The sequence below is a fragment of the Podarcis filfolensis genome, assembly GCF_964270895.1.
Source record: "Podarcis filfolensis genome assembly, chromosome: 3".
Taxonomy (NCBI): Eukaryota; Metazoa; Chordata; class Lepidosauria; order Squamata; family Lacertidae; genus Podarcis; species Podarcis filfolensis.
This window is the reverse complement of record NC_139606.1, coordinates 4,973,657-4,985,189: the sequence shown is the minus strand read 5'-3', so window position 1 is coordinate 4,985,189 and position 11,533 is coordinate 4,973,657. Positions and strand designations below refer to the sequence as shown.

The window sequence follows — 11,533 nt, the reverse complement described above, 5'->3', positions numbered from 1 at the left end:
TCTCAGCTTTTTGATGACATCTCAGATCTCCTGTTCTGAGATGGGTTCTTCCATGAAGTCTCTGTGCTGTTGACTCAAGGGCTTAAGTTTTACTCTGTTTAACCAGGGCTCGAAAAAGCGTTTCAGGAAAATGCGTTGTAAACTGCATAGTGAAAAATCACATTGGTGAAAGATGGGACTCCACCACGCCATCTGGTGTCATGGTGCTATAACGCATATAAAATGCTTTTTCTTTACTAATGTGGCTGAGTCTCATGTCCAGATATTCTCAGTTGAAGGGTAGTCTGTATTATAGAAGTCACTATCAAAGCATGTAAATATTTTGTTTGTAGAAGCTGAGTTATAATAGGGCATGCCCTCCGAAGTTAGAACTCTACATAAGTGGTTGTGTTCTTTCCCTTTATGTGTAGCACTCACACCAAGAATCTAGAACTCTTATTACCAAATTTGCAATACATACTGTACGTTTTGGCCATGGCAACAGAGATGTGATCAGTGTCCAAAGCTTGTAATTCACAATGTGCTCTCCATGAGTTTGTGGTGTCTTTCCAGGGAAATAATTTATTTCAACAAAGCTAACTTGCATGAATTTTCTGGCTCTTTAGATAGAATGCCTCTTTAATATTATGTCCTCCAAGGGCAGCTTTGAAAGAATCCCAAATCATCACTTGGCTAAGCTCTTGGTTGTCATTGGTCAGAAAGTAGCTGTAATGGTTCTAAGGGGTTGTTCGTGCGTAAGTTGCCGCCACTCCTGGCTAGGTTACCTGGTTGAACCCTTTCTGTCTGGACAGCCCTTCACTTCGTGGCTGTCTCAGTCGCTGGCAGAATCCGTCAGTGGGCATTTCTTGAACCTCTTCCAGCAAAGAAGTTCTTTGACGCCAAGTCTCCTCCTACTCTCCCTGCGCGGAAGTCTTCTGCGCAGGGAGGGTGTGGGCAGCGGAGGACCCGTGCTCTCCCCGCTGGTCTCCGGTGAAGAGTCCTGGACGTCTCCTCTCCGATTCCCCCATCTGTCCCCCTTCTCCACTGGTGTTACGCTGATTTCCTTCCCCAGCAGATGGGCTGCCTCTCTCCCTACTGGGACCCTCTCCGGCATCCCTCTGGAGCCTTCCCTCTGCCTCTAGCTCCGATGGCAGTTCCCTGACAGTAGCTATTAATTTCCTGTAGACTTCTGACCTTAATTCTCCTTTTGTAAAATTAAACCCAACACCAAGTAGTGAGTCGTAACGCTGCCCATGTTTCCTCAGAAGCTGTATAATAAAGATGCCATGCACACCTCTGTGGGAAGTGCCTGCCCCCGAGAATGCCCTCTCCTGGGCCACCACCCACCCCAAGCCTCTGAGGGTGGAGGAACCACCAAGAGGGCCCCTCTGCCAATCTTGGCACCCAAGAGGGTCTGAAGGGAAGGAGGCAGCCTCTCAAAGACCTGGGGTCTGAGTCATTTAGGGTTTTAAACACGAATTTGAGTACCTTGAATTGGGCGCCTCTCTCCTGATAAATGTCACCAACAAGGGTGACCAAGGTAGGACCAAGGTCCTAGAACAATAGGATTCAGAATGCAGTAGTCTGATTGGTCCACAGGAGCCACCCAATCCAACTCCAGGTGGAAGTGAAGCCGCAACCTGTTTGGCCTACAGGAGAATCCCGGAATTAGCCAATCACATGGCGCCCATTGTGTAAATAATGTATATAAAGCAGACATTTCGGGGAAACTCACTACTATGAGCTGAATAAAGAGCATGAAATCCACACTTCACTCCAAGTATATTTCAGATAACAAAAACTGGATTAGAGGAGATCAAGCCTTCTCGCCGGTGATCACAAGACTGCTTAGAGATGCTTAAAATACTAAGCGGTTTATAAATGCTTAAAAATGAATAAAAGAAATAGCTTCTTCTGTCTCCTCTTTTGGATTGTGCTTTTCCTGCACTTGGATGATACGCAGGCAGAAGGTCAGGCTTTAAAAATCCCACTGCCTGGCTGGGTTGTGTTCCATTTCATTCACTCAGTTTGTCTGGTGGCCACTGGAGGGACCAGCGATACAACGGCTGGCGCAGCGTCATCACCAACCAGTCTTTTCCATATGAAAGAAGCAGCAAAGGGCAAGTTTCCAGCCTTGCTTAAACAGTTGCTAGCACAGTATATGAAATAAAGGTGGGGGGGAGGTCAAGATGCATTATTAGATTCTGGGGATTTCCCCGCCATTTCACACTTTCTGCCATTTCACACTTTCCTTGCACTTTCTGGAAACAACTGGAGACACTCTTGCTCCGGCAGGCTTTCTCAGCAGGATAACTGGGTGGGTGTTCACCATGAGGGTCTATTTTGTATAGTTTTTTAAGTGTATCAACTGGTTTTGAGCGTAGGAGTTTAAAACTCATTTTTTCCTGTTTATATGGTACACTGCCTTGCTATGACTGCACAGAAGGGGATTTGTGGGTTTCACAAGTATGATAATTGTTGGGCTTCAAGGGAATAGCTACCAGTATGTGATATATCATATCCCAGTGTTTATTATGGATTTATTTTATTTTAAGGTGTTTCAAACTTTAGAGCAAATACAGTGGTACCTCGGGTTACAGACGCTTCAGGTTACAGACGCTTCAGGTTACAGACTCCGGCTAACCCAGAAATAGTACCTCGGGTTAAGAACTTTGCTTCAGGATGAGAACAGAAATCACGCGGCGGCAGCAGGAGGCCCCGTTAGCTAAAGTGGTACCTCAGGTTAAGAACAGTTTCAGGTTAAGAATGGAGCTCCAGAACGAATTAAGTTCTTAACCTGAGTAAGGAGCTGGGAACCAGTAAACTAACTTCAGTACCATGTATACAGGGCTGCCAACTTGAATAAAATGGGGGGGGGCAGGTAAGTCCTGCCCCTTGTAACCGAATATAAGACATGGTGCATGCAAACCATTGGAAAGACAATGTCCATCAACTTTGGGAGGGGGGGGGGCCTTAAACATTTTATTGAGGGCAGGCAAAGGGACCTCAGCCCCTAGGAGTTGGCTCTTATGCATGCATATAAGCATGTTTTATAAGATACACTCCCGCAGTTCCAGGCAGGGCTAGGCTGATACGTAATAGCTCAGGAATCCTGACTGTAACTCAGCCCAGATGACTACTCCACATAAATTCATCTTCACTGAATTCCTTAGCCTGCAGAGACTTCAAACACTCATGCACTTTCCCAAGGGGGAGAGTTTTTCTTTTTTAAAGGAACTGACGGAACATCAGCCCTTTGCTGAATTGCAAAATCATCTTTGCTGAAAGCAAAACGTATCTTAGTAGATTAGTTGCATGATACAGAGAGGTGGCCCAGAATTTATTTGCTGAAATCTGGCAGCTATTCCAGGTTCAGGATGGGAGACTCTAGGAGCTGGGATGGGTAAACTGTTTGTTTCAATGCTTTCTCCTGGCCTGTACAATCGCTAAACTTGCTGGGCTTCACCATATACAGAGCCGGTCCACTCACGAGGCAAAGGAAGACAAATGCCTCAGGTGGCAGGATCCACAGGGGCAGCATATCCCACCTCCAAGTACTGCATCGCCTGCAGCCACCATCATGGTGGCAGCAACAGTTGTGGTACACAATGGCAGGCATTGCTGCTCTTCCTCTTCTCCCGGGAGGTGGCAAGGGCTGCCCTCCAGGATCTCCTGGGCTCTGCACTCCCCCAGCGTGATTCAGTGGGCCTCTTCCCCCACCCAAACAGCCTTGGATTCTCACTTCAGTGGTGGGCTAAGGTTAATTTGATTCCCCCGCTTGCTCCCAATGTAGATCTTCACTCTCTCCCCCCCCCCACCTCTTCCCCAGCTTCTGGGGGGGGGGCACCATTTTGTGGTTTCCCTCGGGTGCCAAAATGGCTTGGGCCAGCCCTGGCCACGTGTGTGTGTGTGTGTGTGGTGCCACAGGTGAAGAACAGGCACAGTAGGAAAGCCTACCTATGGACTGGCTTTGGCACAAAGTTTGCACTATTGCAAGTAAACTCCACACCCCTCCTGATGGTGCAGAAGGTTTAAGTGTGTCAAACCAACAACAACTGGTGACAGGCTACACATTTTTAACGCAAGCTTGTGCCACAAGCAGCTAGTTAAGTTTCTAAAAGACAAGGCACTACTGTTTGTGTACCTATACGCATCACAGACTGCCACAGCCAATTGTGCTGGAATTTTACATTTCTTAAACGTATCTCGACGCGCGTTATGTATAAAGCAATGCCCAGCCATTAGGTATGTGCAATCCCGTGCACCTTGTGCAGAGCAAAGCGTGTGTGTGTGTGCACCACACAAACGCCAAAACAAGACAAAGGCCAGCTCAGTCCAGGAGCTTCTCTCTTTCTCCTGAAGAAAGGACTAAAAAAGTGAAAAATCCCGAAGGCGCTCGGGCGCAAAGTCCGCGGGTGTCTCGCGCGCGCGCGCTCCGAAGCCAACGTGGCCGGAATTGGGCCGCTGGGTCCCGTCCAGCTCCGCGGGATGCCACGACGCCAGGCCGCCGGGCGAAGGCAGAGCGCGCTCCGGGACGCGGCGGGGTCGGCGCGGAGCAGCAGCAGCAGCAGCCGCACTCGGGCCGCCCCCCGGCCCGCCCCCGGCGGACGCCCGTCCAGGCAGAGGCCGGGCTAAGGCGGGCGGGCGGGCGGGCGGGGCGGAGGAGCCGGGCAGGCCGGCAGCAGCGAGAGGCGCGCCTGCGCTGGGGGGCCGGGCTGCGCCTCGCCCGCCCGCCCGCCCGCCAAGTTGTCCGAGGGGCCGCGGAAGAAGCAGGCGAAGTTGGCGTCGCGGCCGCGCGGAGGCTGAGCGGGGCGGCGGGGGCCGCGCTGCTGGCGGGTTCGGCGCCGGCCATGGCGTTCCGCAGGCGGGCCAAAAGCCACCCGCTCTTCAGCCAGGAGTTCCTCATCCACAACCACGCCGACGTGGGCTTCTGCCTGGTGCTCTGCGTCCTCGTCGCGCTCATGTTCGAGGTGAGCCTCCGGCCGCGGGACCCCGCGTCCTCCGCGCTCCGCGGCGGCCCCGGCAGGGAGCTGCTGCTGCTGCTGCTGCCGGCGGAGGAGGAGGAGCCCCTTCCGAGGTGAAAGCCACTCCTCGCGCTGTCCCGGCCCTTGGGGACACATCCCGCCCCCGCCAAAAACCCCCAACTTCTCCTTAAGCACTCCGATTCACGGGTGTCCCAAACGGGAGCCTGTCCCCGTCCGCTTCCGACGGCGCTCCCGCTCCCTCCCTCCCGGGAGCCCTCGAGCTTCCTTCCTGCTCTTGCATCCGCGCCCGGTCCTGCTGGCGGCGCCGCCGTCCAGGGGTCAGCTGTGCCGGGCAGCTGCCCCTCAGGCCCGCCGGCGCTAGCGCTTGGCGAGCTGCCGCGCCGGAGGAGACCCGTCGGGGGCGCCGCCTCTCTCACCCGCGGCAGGAAACGCGGCCTCCTTCTCCCACCCGAGGCAGGCGAGCGGCTGGCAGCTCCAAGGAGCAGCGGAGGAGCGGGCCGCTTCCCAGACGGCTTGGAGAATATGGGCCTCGGTGGGGCTGGGCACCTGGAACAGAGGAAGCGCCTGGCTCAGCAGGGTCCACACCGACTGGTAGAGGCATAGCTCGGCTCCCTCTGGCCATTGGCAAGGAATCATGGAATGGTAGAGTTGGAAGGGACCCGAGGGTCATCTAGTCCAACCCCCTGCAATTCAGGAACATCAGCTGAAGCATATATGGCAGATGTATCCATGTGGAGAGGTGCAGTTACCACGCCCCCCGGGCCTGCACCCTGTCGGGGGTCAATCTGGCCAACCCCATAAATACACATCTTTCAGCCACTGCCTGCTTCTTGGGTGCTTCTTTCCTCTGCAAGCAAACTGCCGGCAGCAGTGAGGAGGAGGAGGAAGAGGAGTCTCTGGTGACCCGTCTTGGCGAGACGACTAAATTCATTGTGCCTGTTGCTGCGTGCCGTTTCCGGCTCAGGGGAGCAAGCAGCAAGCCACTGCCCCTGTTTCCTTGCCCTCCAGCTCTGGGCAGTAGGGCCCAATCCAGCAGCACTTGCAGCTCCCAGAGAGCGTGCAGAGGCAGTTTGGGCTGCTGCTCCCTTTATAAAGTAAAGGTAAAGGGACCCCTGACCGTTAGATCCAGTCGTGGCCGACTCTGGGGTTGCGGCGCTCATCTCGCTTTATTGGCTTAGGGAGCCGGCGTACAGCTTCCGGGTCATGTGGCCAGCATGAATAAGCTGCTTCTGGCGAACCAGAGAAGTGCCCGGAAACGCCGTTTACCTTCCCGCCAGAGCGTTACCTATTTATCTACTTGCACTTTGACGTGCTTTCGAACTGCTAGGTTGGCAGGAGCAGGGACCGAGCAATGAGAGCTCACCCCATCGCGGGGATTTGAACCGCCGACCTTCTGATCGGCAAGTCCTGGGCTCTGTGGTTTAACCCACAGCGCCACCCGCGTCCCTTGCTCCCCTGCCTGCATTTTTCAAGTCAAGGCAAGGGAGCAGCAAGGAAGAGGAGCAGAGTCTGCTTTTAATCAGAGCAGTTGGTTGCCTTTGGTTGGCAGTTTGAGAAAGACAGGGCTCTCTGTGCCCCCCCTAATGACCCATTGAGAAAGAGAGCACAGAGAATGAGCGAGGAGGAAGGGAGCTGGGGTCTGGTGCTATCCTCCCTGCTGTGCTGCCAGGAGGCGGAGGGGGAGTGGACCCTCTGCTGTCTCCCTGGGCAGTTGAGATAAGGTGCACCTTGGCCAGGCCTCCCTGCCGAACTGCCCAGTGGAGAAGGGCAAGAGAATGAAGGAAACAGAAGTCTTCCTGGCATAGAACAGCAGGCACAATCATCACATCAACCTCACATCCCCCCAGCATCCTGGACCCTGTGCTGTTCCGGAGACACACTTTGCTCATCCTTGTATAACTTCAATTCCCTTTTGCTAATTGGCAGCTGTTTAAAGCATCCCTTTTAATACCGAAGTGTTTGCCTACTCTGCAGATAATTCTTCTTCTCTTAGCCTCTTCTTACCTGTGGGCATCTTGTTCCTTTTAGTTTTGCTCTGAAATCTCTCATCAGTGTCCAGAAGCAGGCAGAGAGCATTGCTATGCTGGAGCCATAGGATTTATGCCACACTATCACTGTAACGGGATGTGGGTGGCACTGTGGTTTAAACCACCGAGCCTAGGACTTGCCGATCAGAAGGTCGGCGGTTTGAATCCCTGTGACGGAGTGAGCTCCCGTTGCTCGGTCCATGCTCCTGCCAACCTAGCAGATCGAAAGCACGTCAAAGTGCAAGTAGATAAATAGGTACCGCTCTGGCGGGAAGGTAAACAGTGTTTCCGTGTGCTGCTCTGGTTAACCAGAAGTCATGCTGGCCACATGATCCGGAAAAACTGTCTGCAGACAAACACCGGCTCCCTCGGCCAGTAAAGCGAGATGAGCGCCGCAACCCCAGAGTCGGTCACGACTGGGCCTAATGGTCAGGGGTCCCTTTACCTTTATCACTGTAACATGGAATAGCCCTATCAGACTCCCACCACTCCAGTCCCTAGGCCTGTCGTTTTGTCACTGTCTGGTGGCATGATCTGTGCACTTTCGAACACGGTTCCAGGGAAACCTTTGCATCCTCAGAGGTTGTTTAGCGGTTTCTCAGTGAGAGTATTGATCATAAAACCCCTGGTACCCTGGAACTCTGATTGCTCCCTACAGCCACTGGGGATGCATTCTGCAGTGTGCTCTTGTAGCATCCTTTGTGAACTCTGTGCCTTAGGATGTTCCCAGATTCCTGAGCAGATAAATGAACATGAAAGAGATTCCTTGAGGCTAAAAAGTTTCTGAACCCGCAGGGCTCTCTCTCCACCCCTTTACATGGGGGAGCAACTGTTTGGATAGCTCTCTCAGAGGATGTGTGTGTGTGTGTGTGTGTGTGTGTGTGTGTGTGTGTGTGTGAAGTGAGAAATGTGGAAAATATCTGCGAACGTATGGTGCTATCCAAGAGAGCCTTGCATGGTTCACCTCATGAGGACACTTAACAGCTTTCTTTTTCTTCTTGGGCTAATGCGGAGTAATCTGATGCTTCCTTCTTCTGTCACTCATGAATTACTGACATGGATTAGAATATTAGCATCACAGACAAATATGCACTGAAAAAAATGGGGCAAAGTCATTATTTCACTCCGTAATCCATAGCCAACCTTCATTCACTATGCAGTCAAGAAGGATGTTCAAAGCATTTTAAAAATAAACGGTTTTCGTTAAGCAATGGTGAGAGAGGGTCCTCAGAGAATGCAAGACTGCATTAGGAAGCAGGTCTTTTTATTGGTATCCTACTTTATGGTATTGGTATCCAGGGACGAGGATGGTGCTGTGGGTTAAACTACAGAGCTTAGGACTTGCTGATCAGAAGGTCGGCGGGTCGAATCCCTGCGACCGGGTGAGCTCCCGTTGCTCGGTCCCTGCTCCTGCCAACCTAGCAGTTCGAAAGCATGTCAAAGTGCAAGTAGATAAATAGGTATCGCTCCAGCGGGAAGGTAAACGGCGTTCCCGTGCACTGCTCTGGTTAACCAGAAGCGGCTTAGTCATGCTGGCCACATGACCCGGAAAAACTGTCTGTGAACAAACGCCGGCTCCCTCGGCCAATAAAGCGAGATGAGCGCCGCAACCCCATAGTTGGTCACGACTGGACCTAATGGTCAGGGGTCCCTTTACCTTTACCTTACTTTGGGAGGGTCTCTGGGCTACCTCATCTCTGTGTTGTTGCTCACTATGCCTGCAGCCGGGCAACCCGCCTGCCCTCTGCACAAGCAGGGAGAAACCAGTGATTCTTGCTGGTGGGTTGTCTCTTGTACGTCTGCATATTGCAGGAGCCAGTGGTGGCTGCTTTGTAAATTGGTGGCATGCTGTCTCCACCCATAGAGTTTGCTTTATCTCTTCAGTGAGGTGTTACTGTTGTGTAGGTTGTTTTCCTTGGGGAGTGTTGTGGATGGTCATGGTTGCTGTGGCATGGCTGCCGGTCCAGCCATGGTGCATTCCTATGCTTGTTTGATGTCCCAGACATTTACATGTTCAACTCGTCGGATCATGTAATCGGGACAATGGCTTTCTGTGAGCTTGAATCGCTGCTGCAGCACACAACCAGAGCATGTGGCAGGTATGGCAGGAAAGACGCAAGCACTTTATTCTTTTTTCATAGAACCATACAACAGTAGAGTTGGAAGGGACCCCGAGGGTCATCTAGTCCAACCCTCTGCAATGCAGGAATCTCAGCTAAAGCATCCATGACAGGTGACCATCCAACCTCTGCTTAAAAACCTCCAAGGAATCAGAGTCCAGAACCTCTTGTGGGAGACACTTCCACTGCTGAAGACCTCTTACTGTCTTACTGTCAGAAAGGTCTTCCTGATGTTGAGTCGGAATCTCATTTCATGTAATTTGAATACACTGGTCTGAGTCCCTCTGGAGCAGGAGACAATAAGCTTGCTCCACCTTCCATGCGACAGCTTTGGAGATATTTGAAGATGGCTCTCGTATCTCCTCTCAGTTTTCCAGGCTCAACAGACCACCTCCCTCAACCGTTCCTCATAAGGCTTGGTTCAGACCCTTGATCATCTTGGTTGCCCTCCTCTGCACATGTTCCAGCTTGTTAACATCCTTCTTAAAATGTGGCTCTCAAAACTGGACACAGCATTCCAGGTGTGATCTGATCAAGGCACGATAGAGAAGTACTATTGATCTGGACACTATACTTCTGTTGATGCAGCCTAGAATAGTGTTAGCTTTTTTTTTGCTGCTGCATCACACTGTTGACTCATGTTCAGCTTGTGGTCCACCAAGACCCCTAGATCCTTTTCACATGTCCTGCTAGTAAGCCAGGTGTCCCTCATCTTATACTCGTGCCTCTGGATCTTCCTGCCTAAGTGCAGAACCTTACATTTGTCCCTGTTGAAATTCATTTTGTTAGTTTGGGTCCAGTTCTCCCATCTGTTTAAGGTCATCATGAATCTGGATTCTGTCTTCAGTGGCATTAGCTCTCCCTTCCAGTTTGGTGTCACTTGTAAATTTGATGACCATCCCCTCAATTCCTTCATCTGTAGGGCACTTGTAGGGTGAGCACATCACACTCATGATGTGGACTGTATTATGCTGATATCACCCACTCATGTTGTACTGATAGAACTCCATTAAAAATAAAAAAGCCTGACTCCACAATAAAAAGGTAAAGGGACCCCTGACCATTAGGTCCATTCGCAAACGACTCTGGGCTTGCAGCGCTCATCTCACTTTACTGGCCGAGGGAGCCGGCGTTTGTTCACAGACAGCTTCCGGGTCATGTGGCCAGTCTGACTAAGCCGCTTCTGGCAAACCAGAGCAGCGCACGGAAACACTGTTTACCTTCCCGCCGGAGCGGTACCTATTTATCTACTTGCACTTGACGTGCTTTCAAACTGCTAGGTGGGCAGGAGCTGGGACTGAACAATGGGAGCTCACCCCGTCGCGGCAAGTCCTAGGCTCTGTGGTTTAGACCACAGCGCCACCCGCGTCCGGACCCCACAATATGCCTTCCCTATTTGCCATCTCCCTTTGGGCAGGAAAGCAATTGCAGAAAGATGGCATGGATCACAAAAATGGAATTGTGGGGGAAAGTTCTCCAGGAGCACTGGAAGAAGAAGAAGAGTTTGGATTTGATATCCCGCTTTATCACTACCCCAAGGAGTCTCACAGCGGCTAACAATCTCCTTTCCCTTCCTCCCCCACAACAAATGCTCTGTGAGGTGAGTGGGGCTGAGAGACTTCAGAGAAGTGTGACTAGCCCAAGGTCACCCAGCAGCTGCATGTGGAGGAGCGGGGAAGCGAACCCAGTTCACCAGATTAACCACTTAACCACTACACTACACCACACTGGCTCTCACACTGGAGAGGATCCTGTGCCAGAGATCAAAATTGCACCCCATCTGTATTTGAGACAGGGGGAGGGGGAGTCAAACAAATCTTCCTCACATGTTCCTTGGCCTTATTTTAACATGTATGAACATAATCCATTTCCCTTTTTCATTCCCAACCCTCCTCATTCAACCTTGGCATTTCATGGCTGCTTTCCTTCCTTGGCGATGGTGTTCCTTCTCTACTGGAAATAAGTATTGGGTAGCAAAGGATCCTCCTCTCTGTGTAAGGGATGCCTAGAGCCAGCCTGACACCCCCAGCCTTTGGTTCCTCTTGCTTCCCACCTCCTGCCCAGTGGAGCCCAGGGAATGTTTTGCTGCTGCCAAGACATGAATGTCCTCTGTCTGATTCCTGCGCAGGCCTGCCTTTTTGTGGTGTACAGCTGGAGGGTTTCTTTCAGAACTTCAGACTGTCCCAAATTCCATCCCTCTAACGAGATTTGGGTAGTTGTGAATGGAGGCTTTCTTTCTCCCCCCTCCCTCTCCCGCCCCAGGCTTCTCGGGGGTTCCTTCCAAGGTCTTTCTCCCTGTCGCTCCAGGCAGTTCCCCCCTCTGCAACCCTGGCACTTTGCGCAGGAATGCCAGGAATGCCAAACTCCTCCTTCGCCTTTCTGGCGTTCTCTTTCTTCCCTCCCTAGTTTGCAGGCAAGGGGG

At 52.0% G+C, this 11,533-nt stretch overlaps 1 protein-coding gene across 1 annotated transcript in view; it reads left to right on the top strand.

Annotated features, from left to right (window-relative positions):
• Positions 1–4,631: 4,631 nt before the first annotated feature.
• TRAM2 (translocation associated membrane protein 2) overlaps positions 4,632–11,533 on the top strand; it is a 50,199-nt gene continuing 43,297 nt past the window's right edge. The window contains exon 1 of the mRNA XM_083606701.1: positions 4,632–4,949. Within this exon, the coding sequence (XP_083462827.1) occupies positions 4,830–4,949 (120 nt within the window). The 5' untranslated portion in view covers positions 4,632–4,829. The remainder of the gene's footprint in view (positions 4,950–11,533) is intronic.